The sequence below is a fragment of the Podarcis raffonei genome, chromosome 2, assembly GCF_027172205.1.
Source record: "Podarcis raffonei isolate rPodRaf1 chromosome 2, rPodRaf1.pri, whole genome shotgun sequence".
In the NCBI taxonomy this organism is placed as follows: domain Eukaryota; kingdom Metazoa; phylum Chordata; class Lepidosauria; order Squamata; family Lacertidae; genus Podarcis; species Podarcis raffonei.
Window position 1 is genome coordinate 14617032 of NC_070603.1, and position 21001 is coordinate 14638032.

General features: G+C 47.1%; 1 protein-coding gene and 1 long non-coding RNA gene across 3 annotated transcripts in view; one reads left to right on the forward strand and one right to left on the reverse strand.

Moving 5' to 3' along the window:
* The window catches only part of PAN2 (poly(A) specific ribonuclease subunit PAN2), a 38802-nt gene extending 23433 nt beyond the window's left edge, over positions 1–15369 (reverse strand). The window contains exons 1-11 of one of the 2 annotated variants that reach the window (XM_053374713.1): positions 15245–15369; positions 12070–12352; positions 10587–10756; positions 9943–10063; positions 8557–8634; positions 7308–7575; positions 6198–6540; positions 4029–4125; positions 2182–2301; positions 864–983; positions 647–775 (exon numbers count right to left, since the gene is read on the reverse strand). In XM_053374713.1, the coding sequence (XP_053230688.1) occupies positions 647–775; positions 864–983; positions 2182–2301; positions 4029–4125; positions 6198–6540; positions 7308–7575; positions 8557–8634; positions 9943–10063; positions 10587–10756; positions 12070–12339 (1716 nt within the window). In that variant the 5' untranslated portion in view covers positions 12340–12352; positions 15245–15369. Of the gene's footprint in view, positions 1–646; positions 776–863; positions 984–2181; positions 2302–4028; positions 4126–6197; positions 6541–7307; positions 7576–8556; positions 8635–9942; positions 10064–10586; positions 10757–12069; positions 12353–15240 lie in introns of both variants that reach the window. The other variant, XM_053374723.1, reaches the window with a different exon arrangement.
* Positions 15370–15974: 605 nt separating this feature from the next.
* On the forward strand, positions 15975–20622 carry LOC128407011 (uncharacterized). The gene is made up of 2 exons (XR_008328678.1): positions 15975–16850; positions 20081–20622. It is a non-coding gene; the product is annotated as an uncharacterized LOC128407011 (long non-coding RNA).
* Positions 20623–21001: the final 379 nt, after the last annotated feature.

Here is a 21001-nt window from a genome sequence, read left to right on the forward strand (position 1 = left end):
GTGAAGGAAATAAATAACTATCTGACTTTTAGAAGACAGCCCTGATTAGGGAAGTTTTTTATGTTTGATGTTTTATCGTGTTTTTAATATTCTGTTGGGAGCTGGCCAGAGTGGCTGGGGAAACCCAGCCAGATGGGCAGGGTATAAATAAATTATTATTATTAATAATATCATCATCATCATCATAATCATCAATGGCTCATTCCAGGACAGGCAGCCCCTCCTTCCACCCATCTGTCTGCCCACATCTTTGCCAAGAAAAAAATACAGTGGTACCTGAGGTTATAGACGCTTCAGGTTACATACGCTTCAGGTTACAGACTCCGCTAGCCCAGAAATAGTGCTTCAGGTTAAGAACTTTGCTTCAGGATGAGAACAGAAATCGTGCTCCGACAGTGCGGCGGCGGCAGCAGGAGGCCCCATTAGCTAAAGTGGTGCTTCAGGTTAAGAACAGTTTCAGGTTAAGAACGGACCTCCGGAACGAATTAAGCACTTAACCCGAGGTACCACTGTAATGCTAATCGAGACCTGTTTCAGTCTCATAGGCTTTCCTGCCTATGACTCCGAATAGACACCTCTACTCCAAATAGCATCCTGTGAAAGATGGAAGGATTCTGCACGGTGCCTTTCATTTGCCCATCTTTACCTGGCAAGGGTCTCCTCTGGACAAATCCAGCATGTGGAAGAGGAAGCCCAGCTCACAGCTCAGGCAGAACTCTTTCTGGCACAAGTGGTTCTGGACCAGGCAGCGCACCGGCTCTAGGAAATACAGGACCTGAAGAAAGGAAGATGGGTAGATGAGACCGAGGTTATCACAGGAAGGCGGAGGCAATGCATCACAGAGAAAGCATCTTTGCACCCACCTGGATCATGCAGTTGCAGTAGGAATTTGGAATATGGGGCTCTAGGCCGGCAAAGAGAGTCTTGTTGTAATGTTTGAAGTCAAAGTCCTCCAAGCCCAACTTGGAGTATTTAATTGTGACCTACATCAGGAAAGAAAATATAATTGTACAGCAAGGATATTGTTTACACGGGAGCACACACTTATTCGACACGCCAGCATGAGGAAGAGAACCACAGCCCAAGTGAAACTGTTCAAAGGCCCTTTGTTTCTGGCACACCTGCACCTCCGCAAGGTACCTGCACGAGCTCATCCGATTCTCTCGAGATCTTAATCTGCCCAGAAGCCGAGATGGCAATGCAATTTCAGGGCTGTGACTCAAACCCACGAATGGAGGTAGAGTAAGTAACGCAAAAATCCCCATTCGCTTTTCTTGCTCCACAGATCACAACATGAGGCAATCTGCCTCGCAAGGAACAGGCTGTGCGCAAGACTTCTACCCGCCCTGGTCTGGCAAGCTTTCATTATGCAAGAGAGAGGACTGTTCTACCATAGTCTAATTTATGCTGGAACAGAATGGGAATTTATAAGGCTGGCTTCAAAGTGCATGGCCCTTCGTGCTGCCTTCTGGTGCCCCTAGTCACTTTTCCTCCTGAAAATAATAATAATATTATAATAATAATTTATTATTTATACCCCACCCATCTGGCTGAGTTTCCCCAGCCACTCTGGGTGGCTCCCAATCAAGTGTTAAAAACAGTACAGCGTTAAATATTAAAAACTTCCCCAAACAGGGCTGCCTTCAGATGTCTTTTAAAGATAGGATAGCTGCTTATTTCCTTCACATCTGAAGGGAGGGTGTTCCACAGGGTGGGCGCCACTACCGAGAAGGCCCTCTGTCTGGTTCCCTTTAACCTCACTTCTCGCAATGAAGGAACTGCCAGAAGGCCCTCGGCGCTGGATCTCAGTTTCCGGGCTGAACGATGGGGGTGGAGACGCTCTTTCAGGTATACAGGACAGTTTCAGGTATACAGAAAACGCTTTGCATCTCCCTCTGTAGAGGGAGACTGTAGAAAGACTTCTACTTGTACAACAGGGTTTTCCCCCCACTCACCTCATGTGCCCCACAAAACTGGCTCAATGGGGTTGTGAGAACCCCTGGAACAGAATGCAGGGGAAGAAGAGGGGGAATTGTTCTGTCTGTAAGCCGAAATGCTTGCCCTGGTGGAAAGATCGACGCAGTACAATGCTGAATTCCTTCCATTATATATCAAATATACATTCGTTCATACCTTCCTCTGCAAAATATCCAATACCCTGGCAAGTGTTTAAACACAGACCTTCCTGTATTTCTTTGCCACCATGTAGATATGCGGCTCCTCTTCCCGTCCAATGGGGGATTCAGGGACCTGGCTGAAATTATCAAACTCGTTGTCCAGCTCTTTCAGTCGATAGGGAATCTGAAAAAGACAGTGGGATGCCAATCCACAGAGCTTCTGCACTGTAACCTTTCCAATTTTGGACTTTCTAATATCAGAATGAGCTACCCTCAGATATCAGAAGAGAAGTAGGAGCATGTAAAAAATACCGCATGTACCCTGTTTGAACCTAACACACAAAGGAGCCTGGATAGCTCAGTTGCTTAGAGCGTGGTACCGATAATGTCAAGGTTGCAGGTTCGATCCCTGTATGGGGCAGCTGCATAATCCTGCATTGCAGGGGGTTCAACTGATCAGGGGTCAGCAAACTTTTCCAGCAGAGGTCCACTGTCCCTCAGACCTTGCAAGGGGGGGCAGACTATATTTTGGAAAAAAGAAATGAACAAATTCCTATGCCCCACAATTAACCCAGAATTGTATTTTAAATAAAAGCACACATTCTGCTCATGTAAAAACACCAGGCAGGCCCTACAAATAACCCAGAGATGCATTTTAAATAAAAGGACACATTCTACTCATGTAAAAACACGCCGATTCCCGGACCGTCCGGATTTAGAAGGCAATTAGGCCCGGATCCGGTCCCCGGGCCTTAGTTTGCCTACCCATGGACTAGATCAGGCACCCCCAACTTGCGGCCCTCCAGATGTTTTGGCTTACAACTCCCATGATCCCTAGCTAACAGGACCAGTGGCCAGGGATTATGGGGATTGTAGTCCAAAACATCTGGAGGGCTGAAGGTTGGGCATGCCTGGAATAGATGATCCTCGGGATCGCTTCCAACTCTACAATTCTATGATCCTAAGGCTGCTACCTGGCTTTTTCCTCACCATGTTGGCTCCAAAATGCACATCCATGTAAGTGACACACAACACAACACAATACAACACAACACAACACAACACAACACATGGAGCTGCCTCTCACCCTATTAGGCAGAAGCAGATAGGCAAACAAAGTGTTAGCTGGCATCCACTTCTAAAGTAGCACACTTCTAAAGCAGCATTTTAAATTTCAGGTTATGTGAGGTTACAGGACGTGCTGGTTCTTAAGCTAAGCTATACCCAGCAGGATCTACCTTCCTTAAAAAAACACAAAAAATCAGCATATTCTGTGGCATTACAAATCTAAAGGAAACATATTCAGAATTCAGATGAAGAAATCAGTTCCCCAGCCACACCCTAAACCACAAGCCGTTCTGGAGTAAACAAGATATTTAACAATACATAGTTAAAGCTCTGGTTTCCCCAGTAGTGATGTATGGAAGTGAGAGCTGGACCAGAAAGAAGGCTGATCGCCGAAAAATTGATGCTTTTAAATTATGGTGCTGGAGGAGACTCTTGAGAGTCCCACGGACTGCAAGAAGATCAAACCTCTCCATTCTGAAGGAAATCAGCCCTGAGTGCTCACTGGAAGGACAGATCCTGAAGCTGAGGCTCCAATACTTTGGCCACCTCATGAGAAGAGAAGACTCCCTGGAAAAGACCCTGATGTTGGGAAAGATGGAGGGCACAAGGAGAGGGGGAGGGCAGAGGACGAGATGGTTGGACAGTGTTCTCGAAGCTACAAACATGAGTCTGACCAAACTGTGGGAGGCAGTGGAAGACAGGAGTGCCTGGCGTGCTCTGGTCCATGGGGTCACGAAGAGTCGGACACGACTAAATGACTAAACAACAAATAACCATCACCCAAGAAGTACAACTCTCAAGGTGTTCAACAGGCATGAAAGTGCCAGACAGCCAACTAGCTACCTGGTTTCGGAGTTTGTTCCTGGGGTTTGGCGCATATCCAATGAAGCCAACTTTCTTCATAGCACGAAGGATCTCTGGGTCAACCGCTGGGGCTCGTCTACAAAACAAACTGTGGCTCAGACAATGCCTTCCAACCCCATTTGACAGTGAACTCCCCAAAGCAGCGAGGCAAGCTTCCCAAAGAGATGCAGCCATTTATTTGGGGAGCTGTGGGATCCCAGGGACCATGCCCAGTTATTGTAAGAATTAAAAATTCCCTACCTCTGCTACTGGATGCTAATGTTACCAGACTCTGAAAGGAATCTTATGTCCCTCCCAGGATACCCAGAGTGAATTAAAATAATATTTAAAGAGGGGTAAATACAGAATAAGTGGGACGCGGGTGGCACTGTGGTCTAAACCACAGAGCCATGAGTGCCGCAACCCCAGAGTCGTCCGTGACTGGACCTAATGGTCAGGGGTCCCTTTATCTTTTTAAATACAGAATAACATGCAACATCTATACAGTGGGACCTTGGTTCCCGAACATCTTAGTTGCCGAACAAATCAGCTCCCGAATGCTGCAAACCAGGAAGCAAGTGTTCCGGTTTGAGAACGTTTTTTGGAAGCCAAACATCCGACGTGGCTTCTGCTTGAGTGCAGGAAGCTCCTGCAGCCAATCGGAAGCTGTGCCTTGGTTTTCGAACAGTTTCGGGAGTTGAACGGACTCCCGGAACAGATTATGTTTGAGAACCAAGGTACCACTGTAATGTAAAAGAACAAAGTACCGTATTTTTCGCTCCATAAGGCGCACCAGACCATAAGGCGCACCTAGTTTTTAGAGGGGGAAATCAAGGGAAAAAATATTATTTCCCCCCTCAGCCTCAATGAGCAGCTTCTTGGGGCTAACATTCCCAAAGCCCCAAAGAGCAAAGAAGGCAAGACAGCGAGCGGGATCCATCCCGCTGGCTGTCTTGGCTTCCTCTTTAGCTGCGCGAAACCTCTCCAACCAGGAGAGGCTGCACGCGGCTAAAGAAGCCAAGACAGCGAGCGGGATCCATCCTGCTGGCTGTCTTGGCTTCCTCTTTAGCTGTGCACAACCTCTCCGGCCAGGAGAGGCTGCACGCAGCTATGGCAATTCCCCCACCTCCCGCAAAAGCGCACAGGAGCCTTGCACCCTTTAAGGAGCATGCGGCTCCTGCGGGCTTTTCTATGAGGAGGGAGAAGAGACTGACTGGCCGCGTCAGTCCCTTCTCCCTCCTGGGGAAAAGCCCACAAGAGCCGCGCAGAGCTTGTGTGCGGCTCTTGGGGGCTTTTCCTGCCTGCCTCCCCCCTGCATTCGCTTCATAAGATGCACACACATTTCCCCTTACTTTTTAGGATGTAAAAAGTGTGTCTTATGGAGAGAAAAATACGGTAATTAAATTACAGCCCGATACCAACAAGGAGCAGAATAGAAGAAAGGAAACCGCCAAGAACTCTCAAACCACCACCCAAGAAAGTGGGGGTGGGGAACCTTTTGCAGCCTGAGAACTTCCAGGGTCCACATGATGGTGGTGGGAGGGGCAAGCGGTAAAAGTGGGCGGAGAAACAAATGTGAATTTTACCTTTGTACAGAAGGCTAGTTTCTGCACACACACCTCTCTATTGCCCATCTAAGCAAGAGGCATTATTAGAGCTCAAGGACACATTAGTAAGGTAAAGGTACCCCTGCCCGTACGGGCCAGTCTTGACAGACTCTAGGGTTGTGCGCCCATCTCACTCAAGAGGCCGGGGGCCAGCGCTGTCCGGAGACACTTCCGGGTCACGTGGCCAGCGTGACATCGCTGCTCTGGCGAGCCAGAGCCGCACACGGAAACGCCGTTTACCTTCCCGCTAGTAAGCGGTCCCTATTTATCTACTTGCACTTTGACGTGCTTTCAAACTGCTAGGTTGGCAGGCGCTGGGACCGAACAACGGGAGCGCACCCCGCCGCGGGGATTCGAACCGCCGACCTTTCGATCGGCAAGCCCTAGGCGCTGAGGCTTTTACCCACAGCGCCACCCACGTCCCAAGGACACATTACAGCCAGACAAAAAGAGTACTGAGGGCCAGACAGAGGCCCTCATTTGACCCCCAGTTCTGAGGTTCCCCACCCCTAGACCCTAAAGGTCTGTACTTCTCTCTAGATTTCCTATTCTAAAGAACTACCTGGGAGCAGGGGCAGAGTTAGAAACCGGCCAATCTGACAACAGGGACTCGGTGGTCAGCGGCACAGGTATAAGCGACAGAGGCATGAGATCCTGGTTCCAGTCAAGGTGGGGCAAGGTGTCCACAATGCAAGGCAAAGCGAAGTCAGTCTCCCGGGAGTAGGCATTGAAGGTGATCTCGGGCGAGTCAGTCCACAGGTGGACACAGCCCTCGGAGTCTCCAAAAACCATGGCTTGTTTGCTGGCAGACACATCAAAGCTCATGATCAACTGGCCCACGGTATTGACGTGGAAGATGTCGGCCGGATTGGCCAATCCGGTGGGTTCGCAGAACTGACACTGACCTAGAAAGGAAGAGCAAATCACGAATTTTAATAGCCAAAAAGTGGAAAGCGCAAGAATTACCAACTGTGGAAGATTGGCAGATGAAGGTGATGGACTTTATGGAGCTAGCTGACCTTACCGGAAGGATCCGCGACCAGAAAGAAGAGGAATATCAAGAAGACTGGAAGAAATTTAAAGACTATTTGAATAAATATTGTAATATTAAAAATTAGAAGTCACTTGAAAGTACCAAACAGGCTTAGGATTAAATTAGGAGTTAAATGAATGAGATTTAGAATGTTAAGAAAAGTTATGAAATCTGATTATATTTGGAATATTGTTTTTGAATAATGATATTGGAAAACTGTTACATTCAGATACAAGGAAATTCAGATGGGAGGGACTAGAGGAAGTCAAATGAGATTGGAAGTTTAATTAATTAACTAATCTGTGTTGTTTATGTGTTTGCTGTTATATTTTCCGTTTTTATTCATTTTACTAGTTTTATTTGTTTTTTATTTTTGTACTTGTTTTACAGTATGTGCTATATTTGTATGAAACTTAATAAAAATTATTGGGGGAAAAGAAAAAAAAGAAAGGAAGAGCAAATTAGATGTGTGGTTTCTCTGCAGGTCTCTTAATGCAAACTGTCCCAAGCTTGACTCGATTCGTCACACTGTGGGCATCTCTTGAAGGTGGCTAGATTCAAACAGGACAGGACTCTGAAGTCCCAGCACATCCAAAGCAGAGGGTGAGGCAACGTGGCCTCTGTGGTCTAGCTACCTACCTGTCTGGGAGATGATGGCAAGGCGAGATGTGTACGTAGGAATGAACTTCAGAAACAGAGGGTCAATGTGGACCTGCAGAGGTGTGATGGCTCTCAGCATGCGCAGGTCATACACCTTGAGGAAGCGATCGCAGGCTAGGCCATTCATTCGGCTGGAGAAGCCACAGGTCACCAGCAGGTTGCCGTGGACATCAAAATCTGACAGACTACCGGAGTAAGCATCAAACTCATGCTCCACAGCAAAAGTGCGGAGATCACGCAAGGAAACCTAAGGAAGGAACAGAAGACACCCTCATATATCTGATTTAAAAGAAGCACCACGAGAGAACAATGGAATAGAATGCCGTCGAGTGAATTAACTGGGCATTTTTCTCTCTGTGTTCCTCCTGTAAAGTCAGAGACCTCCTTTGTACATCACTCAGGTGTTGCACATGGCACAAATACAGTGGTACCTCGGGTTACATACGCTTCAGGTTACATACGCTTCAGGTTACACACTCCGCTAACCCAGAAATAGTGCTTCAGGTTAAGAACTTTGCTTCAGGATAAGAACAGAAATCGGGCTCCAGCGGTGCGGCGGCAGCAGGAGGCCCCATTAGCTAAAGTGGTGCTTCAGGTTAAGAACAGTTTCAGGTTAAGAACGGACCTCCGGAACGAATTAAGTACTTAACCCGAGGTACCACTGTACAGTCATACCTCGGGCTGAAGTAATGGAGCGCATTACTTCCGGGTTTTGCCGCTCGCGCATGCGCAGACGGTTGAAATGACATCACGCGCATGCGCGGAAGAGGCGAATCACAACCCACACATGCGGGTTGTGTTCCCTTCAGGATGCGAATGGGGCTCTGGAACGGATCCCGTTCGCATCCAGAGGTACCACTGTAAGCCATAGTATGACTTGTCATGTTGTTTGAAGCCAGAATGTGGTTTGTCAACTGCAAAAATCAGTCAGTCCTACTTGGGGTATAAAAGCTGCTCCCCAAGTTCAAATATAACAATCAGACTCTGTGTGAAGTGCAACCCATACAGATTCCTACTCATTAAAAAAAATGTTAAAAAATACTCCAAGCCCAAATTCACCCCGTCAAACCAACATATGTGGAAAGTTTGGCACTGGAATGTCTTGCTTCAATTTTAAAGGGGAAAAGAACTGATTTTCATAAGGCACAAGCTCTCACTGTGTTACTGGAGTGTCTGTAGCTCTCAAACATTTGTGGGGGGGCAGTGATGATAAGATGCTCAGTGTTACCTTTCCTGATGTGTGGCCACAGAAGAAAAAACGGTTTGACTGTCTCATGATAGTGACCCCAGGCACTTCCACTGTGTACTAAAATAGAGATATAAAAGTGGGATTAAGATCTGAACAGAGGCAAAGCAGATTACTATGAATATACAGATATACAGATATACTATGAATATACAGATATACAGATGCTACATGATTCAGGGGGAAAGGGTAGAACTGCCAAGTGGTGAATCGCTATTATTTCCCACGCAGCACCAAAGGAAGAAATGAGTTTAAGTTTGCTTAAAAAACAAAACAACCTGAATGACAATATAAGGAAAAATAAAAATAATTCAGTGGCAATGCCTTTGAATGGACACCTGTTTGCAAAAATAAAACATGGCATGCAGCCTTCTTCTATCATAAGATTAAGGATACAATAAAAAAAATGAGGTCCAGCTCTAAGGGCCTTCTAGCAGTTCCCTCACAGTGAGCAGTGAAGCTTCAGGGAACCAGGCAGAGGGCCTTCTTGGTAGTGGCGCCCGGCCTGTGGAATGCTCTCTCATCAGATGCCAAAGAAATAAACAATTACACGACTTTCCGAAGGCATCTGAAGACAGCCCTGTATCGGGAAGTTTTTAATGTTTGATGTCCAACTGTGTTTTTATATCACGCTGGAAGTTGCCCAGAATTGCTGGGGCAACCCAATCAGATGGGTGAGGAATAAGTAACAAAATGTTGTTATTATTATAGCACTACATGTAAACAAGATCAAGAAATGTGTCCATATCTTTCTATCCATCCATTGATCCAGTATATCCAGATAATACTATGGAAAGGTTCTACAATTTTTGTTACAGAAAAAAACTTACATTACTTTCATACACACTATTATGCTGAGAAGCACCACTTTTAAAAAATGATATTATTAGGGAAACCTATAGATGTGTTGCAACATTTTTTTCCTGAAGAATTAAAAAAAAGGGAAAGTTAATATCTTTTCATGAGGTCAGAAACAGGAATGTTGACATTTCACTTTCTGTTTGAACTTTCAAACTTTTGGCTTCAACCTGTTACTTTTATGTTAAATCAAAATTCTGGTGACAAAAACATTATTATTATATCTCCAAAGCATCTCTTTAGGTTGGGAGACAAAAATATTTTGGACTGGCGATAACAGGAGCCAAGCCTACTTTGATACATCATCACAACAAGGAACAAGATCTCCTCCTGCTGTTCTGCTCCAGAGTTACAATTTGTTTAAGATTAAACCAGTCATTTTGTTATCCAGTGGAGATTCCTGTTCATCTTTGTGTAAGCTTAACATGACAAAACCTCAACATCTTTGGTTCTGGGTAATCAGAATCAATGCAACGCATTAGGGTCAGATATGCAAGAAGTGTGTGTTACCTTTTGAGTTTCTTGGACTGTATTGAGGTCTATCTCTATCACATGGCTTGTGAGCCCCCCAACAAGCAGGGTGCTGGGATCAGTCAGTAGTAGACTGTGCATGTCCTCACTCTCATCCATGCTAGAGGAGGAGAAAGAGGAACTGTGAGAACCAATGCTGACCTAGTATTTTCCATTCAGTCATTGCTACATGTGAGCTCACCAAGTAAATCAAAGTGACATCAGAATCTTGCATCATGAAAACTTTGGGGACCATTCCAGGAAAAAGGAGGTGGCTAAACTATATTGATGCAAATTTCCCACCTAGAAGTCCTCAAGCAATAAATTTTATAAAGGAAGCAGGAAATGCTACACTGAAGCACGTCCACATGCTTCATGAGGAACAACAGGATATGACATCAAAGCCCTCTTCTCAAGTTTGCCCTGGAATATACCAAATAATTAAAACCTGCAAATTGTGCACATCTCACACACCAGATGTGTGACTGTAGGTAGATAGTTTTCATAATATTCCTAAGGCTATAACTGGCATTCTTCCAAGTAAACTCTACACAGAGACCAAAGACTGGGCAGGGCCCGGAATGACTATCTCACAGCTTTCCAAAAACGCTCAAACCACCACACCCCCAGCAGAAGGCACTTACAGGTAATCGAAGATTATAAGTCCCCCTCTGGACATATATTTGAGGTTGTTTTTGGTCAGGAAGAGTACCCCATTCTCTAGGCTCTGGATCTGTCGAATGTCATCATTACTATGCACCTGGAAGGAAGAGTAACGCTCCAGGGCTGGGCCGAAGAAAGAAGTGGCATGACCCTGAAAAAGAGGGAGGCAACTCAAGTCACCCTCACATCAGATTTGACCTGTAACATATCCTGCATGTAGCCAGCTCATTTTAATATTTATGAGACCTTCTGGCTCCTTCATCTACTTTCCCCCCCCAACCACAGTTTACCTTCTCCGCTGAACAAGCGATATTTCTGTTGAATATAACACTAAGAGTTACCACGGTTTTAAAGACATAGGTGGACAACTTGTGTCTTTCCTGATAGTGCTGATCTCCTTGAGGACAGGTGTCAGGGGCTCAGGAGCAGAAGCACAGGGGAGAGAGGAAATGGAGAGCGAAGGGGAGGAATCCGAGGGGAGCGTAGGAGAGTATGACAGTGACCCGAGAGATTCCATGAGCTTCTCCAGCGAATCAGAAGATTCCCAGAAGGGGACGCCGATGGTGAGGGCAAGGGGGGTCCCAGGGGGGACGCACCAGAAGCAGGGGGCCAGCGGGGACTCCCAAGGCAGCAGCGGGGGATCAGGACCAGCTCCCCCACCAGAGCGCAGTGGGGGGGAAGAGTCACATGTGTCAGGGCCAGCCTCTCCTCCAGCAGGGAGAGAAGATGAGTCAGGGCTGACCACGCCCCCATCGGAAAGTGGGGAAACGGAGGGGAGGTCAGTTCCAGCTAGCCTCCCCGAAGGAGGGAGTAGTGACAGCAGTGTAACGGTCAGAAGGAAAGTGGGAGGCTGGGCGCGCGCGCCAAGTTCAAATGTACAGGTGCGCGGGACAGCAGGAAACCCGGATTGGGAGCCAGGTCCTAAAACCCGACGGAGGGAGGGGGAAGAGTCAGGGGACTCAGCGTCAGAGGAGTCTAGGAAGGGAGAGACCCCGACGGGCAGGCGGACCCAGAGGAGGAAAGAACAAAGGAGGAGGTGGAGCAAGGCTAGAATCTTAAACTGGTGTCAGCGGGGAGGAGATTCAGATGGAGCTTCGGCGGTCTAGAGTTTGAGACGTAGTGCTGCACGCTGCGGCTGTGGAAGTCAAACTGAACTTCAATAAAGACTTTTATACTAAACAACGAAGCAGCGTTGGTCCTTGGTGAGCTGGGACCTCGGACGGCACTGACAACAGGATATACACTTAATTTTAAAAAGAAAGCTAGAATCCTTGGCATTCTAAGTAGGAACCTACAAGAAAACAAGAATCTTATAGGGGTGTGTAGCCTTCCGCAAAGGAGCTGAAATCAGCTTACAGGAGTTTCTAGACAATCGTATCATTAATCCCAACCGTCCTCGATGTATGATCCAGTATACTGCATAACTCTTCTGATCATCATTGACATGTAATGAGAATCCCTTACCCCATGGTTCCCAACCCAGAGCATTTCTTCATGTAGGTCAAAGTGTGAGAAGGAGACAGGAACGCCCACTTCAGAGACAACGGTGTGGAGCTCCGAGTACATGCCCTCCATGATATGCACTGAGTCAGGCACAGGGATGCCCTCCAACGGCACCCCCTCTGGATCCAGCTCCACATTCTGTAGTAGGCTAGCATTGAGGTGCGGATCCAGAGCAGGATGCAGGGCAGGTACATACTCTGCGAGGGCTGGGTCAAGACCTTCAAAATTCATGGCGGAGGTTTACCTGTAAGGCAGAGAAAGGAATTCAAGAAGGCAGAATCTTTCGCTACCTGTGCAGCGCAAGCATGCTAGAGAAGTTAACATAATGCCTGCTATAAACACAATCTCTAATACGGACCAAAGCATAGGACAGTAACTGACAGATTGCAGCTTTCAAGATAAACATAAAAGGTAAAAGGACCCCTGATGGTTAAGTCCAGTTGTGAACGACTCTGGGGTTGCGGCGCTCATTTTGCTTTACTGGCCAAGGGAGCCGACGTTTGTCCGCAGACAGTTTTTCCAGGTCATGTGGCCACCATGAATAAGCCACTTCTGGTGAAACCAGAGCAGCACATGGAAACGCCGTTTACCTTCCCGCCAGAGCGGCACCTATTCATCTACTTGCACTTTGACATGCTTTTGAACTGCTAGGTGGGCAGGAGCTGGGACCAAAAAACGGGAGCTCACCCCATCGCAGGGATTCGAACCACTGACCTTCCGATCGGCAAGCCCTAGGCTCAGTGGTTTAGACCAAGCGCCACATATTCCTCCATAAAAATTGCTCCAAGACAGCAATTCCTAAACTAGTTGCTGTAACTGCTGCCCGAAACGTGCTGTGCTGTGAAAAATATATTAATTTATTGCATCAACTGGGAACCAAAATATAAAATAAATAAGAATAATAATAGAGTGGTACCTCTGGATGCGAATGGGATCCGTTCCGGAGCCCCGTTCACATCCTGAAGCAAACGTAACACGCGACTGCGCGTACGCAGGTCACGTTTTGCCGCTTCCGCGCATGCGCGTGCCGTCATTTTGAGCATCTGCGCATGCGGCGAAACCCGGAAGTAATGCGCTCCGTTACTTCCGGGTCGCCGTGGAGCGCAACTGAAAATATTCATCCCGAAGCTACTTCAACCCAAGGTATGACTGTAAGAATAACTATTTATTATTTCTACCCCACCCATCTGGCTGGGTTTCCCCAGCCACTCTGGGTGGCTTCCAACAGAAGATTAAAAATACATTAAAACGTCAGTCATTAAAAACTTTTCTAAACAGGGCTCCAGAGGAGGCTGCCTGCTGCACCTCTGCATGACACTATTCTAGTCCTGCCTCCTTCCAAGCAGCCTTCGCAGGAGGTGGGTAATCTTCTGTATGTCTGTAGTGAGCGCAATTAAATTGTTCAATCACTCTCAGTGCAGAAATGTGGCAGAATTACTAGTCCTCAGAGGCTGCCCACTGCATCTCTCCATGAGTGACCACTCTGAATTTACCTCAGAAAGCATGTTCTGAACAGTAACTCACACAAACATACTGGGTGAACTCTGAAGATTGACAATGGTTACATTTTCATACTACAAAGATAAGACTGTGCACGTATAACACAGGAGCATGTATCCAGTTTTAGGTCAGGGAGAAGGCAAGATTCAACGATCAGAAATCTACCCTAAAGGCTGTTTTCTCTAAACTGCCACAAGGCAAAGCGAAATTGGACCAGTGGCACCTGTTTCTTTGTCGACAAAAACTCCAGTCAGATAGGAAGAAATGTGCAACTGGCACTACTGGCACCCACAGTTTGGTGGCCAACTTCTTTTTTAATAAACCTTGCTCCTGAACCTTCAAGCAGAAGCTTAGCTTGCCCTAATTAAACTGGCTGGGTGCTAATTCCTAACCTGGGGAGAAATGAATGGATAAATAGTTCTGGAAATGACGATTTCAGGCTGCAAGTTAAAAGGCATGGCAGCAGGTTCATGTGAATAACTTGGCAACCCTACCCACAGGTTACCCCATGGTAAACCCAGCCAGATGGACGGGGTATAAATAAATAACTACCAAACTTTTAGAAGACATCTAAAGGCAGCCCTGTTTAGGGAAGCTTTTAATGTTTAATAGGTTAATAGTGGGTAAAAGCCTCAGCGCCTAGGGCTTGCCGATCGAAAGGTTGGCGGTTCGAATCCCCGCGGCGGGGTGCGCTCCCGCTGCTCGGTCCCAGCGCCTGCCAACCTAGCAGTTCGAAAGCACCTTCGGGTGCAAGTAGATAAATAGGGACCGCTTACCAGCGGGAAGGTAAACGGCGTTCCGTGTGCTGCGCTGGCTCGCCAGATGCAGCTTGTCACGCTGGCCACGTGACCCGGAAGTGTCTGCGGACAGCGCTGGCCCCCGGCCTCTTGAGTGAGATGGGCGCACAACCCCAGAGTCTGTCAAGACTGGCCCGTACGGGCAGGGGTACCTTTACCTTTAGGTTATTGTATTTTAGTGTTGGAAGCCACTCAGAGTGGCTGGGGAATAAATAATTTTATTATTATTATTATTATTATTATTATTATTATTATTATTATTAATCCTCCTCCTCCTCCTTGATGTACACTAAAACTTCAGCTGGAAGGTCAGCCCACACACATGGGTTGTACCTAGATCTAGCAAGAGTTGCGACAGTGGCCTCGTTACCACGTTTCGTTTCGGGCAGCGCTGTTGTTTTTGCTGAAAGAAACAGAAAGGCAGCGAAGTGCAATGCTGCAACTCCTCTGCGGTTACACAGAAGCAGCGCTTGCAGCCTGCAGTGCAAGGGAAGGCGAAAGCTGAAGCTGCCCACATCCTCGCTTCCAGCCAGAGAACCATAGCAGAGGTCAAAAGTTTAAAGTGCACCCCCGAGAGACGCTTGAAAAATTTGGACTGGGTTCAAGTCCCAAGGGCCAGGCGGGTACCCATAACCCTTTACGTCACAGGGGCCAACCACCCAGAATCCACTGCGGGAGGAAGGGAAGTGAGACAATGGTAAATTACCCAGACCCTCCTAACCCATAACTTGGCGGTTGGGGGACGAATTAGTCACACTTCTCTGCTTCTGAATAACCCCAACTCTTCCCCCCCCCCAGCCCATGCAAATTAGCCCAAGCTTATTTTATGGGTTACCCACAATCCTTTGCTCTTCCGGGTCCCCTTCCCTCCGCCGCTGCCTTTTCCCCACCGCCCTCTTCGCCGCCGCTATGGCAACGCCAGCCCTTCTCATTTCTCCCCCCCCTCCCGCTTCGGCTTCACCCGCGGCGCCTCAAGCAGGGGAGGGGTGTGTGCCCGCGTGCCCTCGACCAATGGCGAGGCTGCCTTGGGGAGGGAGCACCCAATCAGAGCGAAGTGGCGGCGGCCGCGCCTCCCTCGTCATTTACATGTATGACGCTACGGGCGCGCGCGCGCTGGAAGGATGGCGCAGCGGAAGGGACAAAAAGAGTGGGGTTTTTCTTTTTTAACGGGTGTGAGTCAGTGAATTAAAGGGAAAAGGTTAGCTGTACCTGTGAACTCCGTGCCCCTCAGTTTTTGCGTGGGGTGCATTTGGTGGGAGTTGTACTTTTTGTTTACTCCTGTTAGTCATGAGTAAGGAAAAGCCAGGCTAGTTTATTTTGCCTGGCATGCAATGTCATATAGTATAAGCATGGCATGCAATGTCGCATAGTAAAAGCTATGGTTTTCCCAATAGTGATGTATGGAAGTGAAAGCTGGACCATAAAGAAGGCTGATCGCTGAAGAATTGATGCTTTTGAATTATGGTGTGGAGGAGACTCTTGAGAGTCCCACGGACTGCAAGAAGATCAAACCTCTCCATTCTTAAGGAAATCAGCCCTGAGTACTCACTGGAAGGACAGATCAGATCCTGAAGCTGAGGCTCCAATACTTTGGCCACCTCATGAGAAGAGAAGACTCCCTGGAAAAGACCCTGATGTTGGGAAAGATGGAGGGCACAAGGAGAGGGGGACGACAGAGGACGAGATGGTTGGACAGTGTTCTCGAAGCTACCAGCATGAGTTTGGCCAAACTGCGGGAGGCAGTGGAAGACAGGAGTGCCTGGCGTGCTCTGGTCCATGGGGTCACAAAGAGTCGGACACGACTAAATGACTAAACAACAACAACAACAAGGAAAAGCCGGGCTAGTTTATTTTCCCTGGCATGCAATGTCAGGGGGAGGAGAAGCGTGTTACTCCACCTGACTGGGATTTTGCTTCCCTGCAGCCATGCTACTTCACCCTTTTTTAAAAAAAAAAAAGTTCAAAAAGGAATTTAATCTCAGAAATAAATCGAACAGCTGTACTTTCCTGTCACAATGAATCAGTGCCTTGCCCAGCGTGCAAACCATGCAGCTTCCTTTTGCGCAATGCTGCGAGAAACAGCAGCAACTTTCCATGATCCAGTTAGTTTGGCTAGTTGCCCATATTAGGAGGGGCTGGAGACTGGCAGCGTGAGAAGAGCACTGGGGCATCAGGTCAAATGCTCATCTATTCATCGCCGCCAACACCACCATCCTCCTCCTCCTCCTCACAGTGGCCAACTCAATCCCTATGGGAAGAGCAGAGACAGGAAAAGGCCCTCTGCTGTTGTTGGACCCGTATGCCTTCTTCCAGCAACTCCTGCAGCCCAGCTGGTGCCCAATGTGTTGGTCTGCTTTCCTCTGGAACGCATCAGCGAGGCCTGGGTGGGGGGAGGTCTTGTTGTCTGGGAGGCGCAGACCTCCATACTGTGATAGGAATTTTGAGGTCTTTTGTTGTTGTTGTTTAGTCGTTTAGTCATGTCCGACTCTTCGTGACCCCATGGACCAGAGCACGCCAGGCACCTCTGTCCTCCACTACCTCCCGCAGTTTGGACAAACTCATGCTGGTAACCTCGAAAACACTATCCAACCATCTCGTCCTCTGTCGCCCCCTTCTCCTTGTGCCCTCCATCTTTCCCAGCATCAGTGTCTTCTCCAGAGAGTCTTCTCTTCTCATGAGGTGGCCAAAGTACTGGAGCCTCAGCTTCACGATCTGTCCTTCCAGTGAGCACTCAGGGCTGATTTCCTTAAGAATGGATAGGTTTGATCTTCTTGCAGTCCATGGGACTCTCAAGAGTCTTCTCCAGCACCATAATTCAAAAGCATCAATTCTTCGGCGATCAGCCTTCTTTATGGTCCAGCTCTCACTTCCATACATCACTACTGGGAAAACCATGGCTTTAACTATACGGACCTTTGTTGGCAAGGTGACGTCTCTACTTCTCAAGATGCTGTCTAGGCCTGTCATTGCCCTTCTCCCAAGAAGCAGGCGTCTTTTAATTTCGTGGCTGCTGTCACCATCTGCAGTGATCATGGAGCCCAAGAAAGTCAAATCTCTCACTGCCTCCATTTCTTCCCCTTCTATTTGCCAGGAGGTGATGGGACCAGTGGCCATGATCTTCGTTTTTTTGATGTTGAGCTTCAGACCATATTTTGCGCTCTCCTCTTTCACCCTCATTAAAAGGTTCTTTAATTCCTCCTCACTTTCTGCCATCAAGGCTGTGTCATCTGCATATCTGAGGTTGTTGATATTTCTTCCGGCAATCTTAATTCCAGCTTGGGATTCATCCAGCCCAGCCTTTCGCATGATGTATTCTGCATATAAATTAAATAAGCAGGGAGACAAAATACAGCCTTGTCGTACTCCTTTCCCAATTTTGAACCAATCAGTTGTTCCATATCCAGTTCTAACTGTAGCTTCTTGTCCCACATAGAGATTTCTCAGGAGACAGATGAGGTGATCAGGCACTCCCATTTTTTTAAGAACTTGCCATAGTTTGCTGTGGTCGACACAGTCAAAGGCTTTTGCATAGTCAATGAAGCAGAAGTAGATGTTTTTCTGGAACTCTCTAGCTTTCTCCATAATCCAGCGCATGTTTGCAATTTGGTCTCTGGTTCCTCTGCCCCTTTGAAATCCAGCTTGCACTTCTGGGAGTTCTCGATCCACATACTGCTTGAGCCTTCCTTGTAGAATTTTAAGCATAACCTTGCTAGCGTGTGAAATGAGTGCAATTGTGCGGTAGTTGGAGCATTCTTTGGCACTGCCCTTCTTTGGGATTGGGATGTAGACTGATCTTCTCCAATCTTCTGGCCACTGCTGAGTTTTCCAAATTTGCTGGCATATTGAGTATAGCACCTTAACAGCATCATCTTTTAAAATTTTAAATAGTTCAGCTGGAATACCATCACTTCCACTGGCCTTGTTATTTGCAGTGCTTTCTAAGGCCCATTTGACTTCACTTTCCAGGATGTCTGGCTCAAGGTCAGCAGCCACACTACCTGGGGTGTACGAGACATCCATATCTTTCTGGTATAATTCCTCTGTGTATTCTTGCCACCTCTTCTTGATGTCTTCTGCTTCTGTTAGGAACTTACCACTTTTGTCCTTTATTATGGTACGAAATGTTCCTTTCATATCTCCAATTTTCTTGAACAGATCTCTGGTTCTTCCCATTCTGTTGTTTTCCTCTATTTGTTTGCATTGCTCGTTTAAGAAGGCCTTCTTGTCTCCTCTTGCTATTCTTTGGAAATCTGCATTCAATTTCCTGTATCTTTCACTATCTCCCTCACATTTTGCTTGCCTTCTCTCCTCCGCTATTTGTAAGGCCTCGTTGGACAGCCACTTTGCTTTCTTGCATTTCCTTTTCATTGGGATGGTTTTCGTTGCTGCCTCCTGTACAATGTTACGAGCCTCCATCCATAGTTCTTCAGGCACTCTGTCCACCAAATCTAAATCCTTAAACCTGTTCCTCACTTCCACTGTGTATTCATAAGGGATTTGACTTAGATTGTATCTTACCGGCCCAGTGGTTTTTCCTACTTTCTTCAGTTTAAGCTTGAATTTTGCTATAAGAAGCTGATGATCTGAGCCACAGTCAGCTCCAGGTCTTGTTTTTGCTGACTGTATAGAGCTTCTCCATCTTTGGCTGCAGAGAATATAATCAATCTGATTTCGATGCTGCCCATCTGGTGATGTCCATGTGTAGAGTCGTCTCTTGTGTTGTTGGAAAAGCGTGTTTGTGATGACCAACTTGTTCTCTTGACAGAACTCAATTAGCCTTTGCCCTGCTTCGTTTTGATCTCCATGGCTTGCCAGTTGTTCCTTTTATCTCTTGCCTCCCTACTTTAGCATTCCAATCCCCTATAATGAGAAGAACATCCTTCTTTGGTGTCACTTCTATAAGGTGTTGTAAGTCTTCACAGAATTGGTCAATTTCAGTTTCTTCAGCACCAGTAGTTGGTGCATAAACTTGGATTACTGTGATGTTAAAAGGTCTGCCTTGGATTCGTATCGAGATCATTCTATCATTTTTGAGATTGCATCCCAGTACAGCTTTCGCCACTCTTTTGTTGACTAGGGGGGCCACTCCATTTCTTTTACGGGTTTCTTGCCCACAGTAGTAGATGTGATGGTCACCCGAGCTGAATTCACCCATTCCCGTCCATTTTAGTTCACTGGTGCCCAGGATGTCAATATTTATTCTTGCCTTCTCATTTTTGACCACCTCCAACTTACCCAGGTTCATGGTTCTTACATTCCAGGTTCCTATGCAATATTTTTCTTTACAGCATTGGACTTTCCTTTCGCTTCCAGGCATATCCGCAACTGAGCGTCCTTTCAGCTTTGGCCCAGCCGCTTCATCAGCTCTGGATCTACTTGTACTTGCCCTCCGCTCTTCCCCAGTAGCATGTTGGACGCCTTCCGACCTGAGGGGCTCATCTTCCAGCGTCATAACTTTTATATGCCTGTTGTCTTTGTCCATGGAGTTTTCTTGGCAAGGATACTGGAGTGGCTTGCCGGTTCCTCCTCCAGGTGGATCACGTTTGGTCAAAACTCTCCACTATGACCTGTTCATCTTGTGTGCCCTACTTGGCGTAGTTCATAGCTTCTCTGAGTTCTTCAAGCCCCTTCGCCACGGCAAGGCAGTGATCCATGAAGGGGCATGGATATATGAGGTCTTAGATATATGTTAAATGTTCACAAGTGTACCAACCAAGCACATACATAGATCAGCACAGGAAGACCGACCTGGAACCATTTTGATTCCCAAACTGTCCCAAACTGACCAAATGTTTTCTCTGCAAGGTCAAAGGAAAATGAAAAAGCCTCCCCATTGTCTTTTCCTTCACAAATCCTGTCTTAAGGGTATGTCTGTGTTTGAATAGGGTGTGAGCCCAGGAACTAAATATTTATCATTACAAAAGACTGGCCAGGCTACCCAGGCAATCCAATCAAGTAACCTGCCAGACAACAACATTCAAATTTCTGTTTTAAGACCGCCTTTTCTGTGATGTAGGTATGATGTATCTGAGGGGTGGTCTTAGGTTACACCCCTTCTGTGATGTATGTATGATGTTTCTGGGGGTGGTCTTGATCTACAGGGTGGGAATTTCAAAAGTCTTTATAAGGCCTTGCGCGCCATTTTTCGGGTGAGGGGAGCACCCTGTTGCAACAGTTCAAGAAAGATCAAGCTTACTAGCTGCTTTGCTTCTCAGTATTCTCTGGTTGGCCTCTGTTATTCTCTCCTACCAATAGGGAACCTATGTAAGGACTCTATATGGGCTCTTGGATACCCCATAAGGGAAAAGGGCAATTTTTGTTTACAACAATACCCACTGCCCAGGCTTGCTCCCCGGTGAAGTCACTTTGGTGCTATTAACGCAGTAGTTAGACTTCACCCCCAGAGGGGCACTCCGTTGTCTCTCGAGACATGCCAACAAAAACATTGCCACTCCCATCATTCTTGACCATTGGCTATGGATGATGGGTGGTGACCCAAATTTGAAAAAACATTGCACCTAGTGCAGAGGCGGGCTTTGGTCTTTCAAATTTCAGTGGCGCCCTGTGCAAGGCCAAAATTCAGCATGCTTTAAATG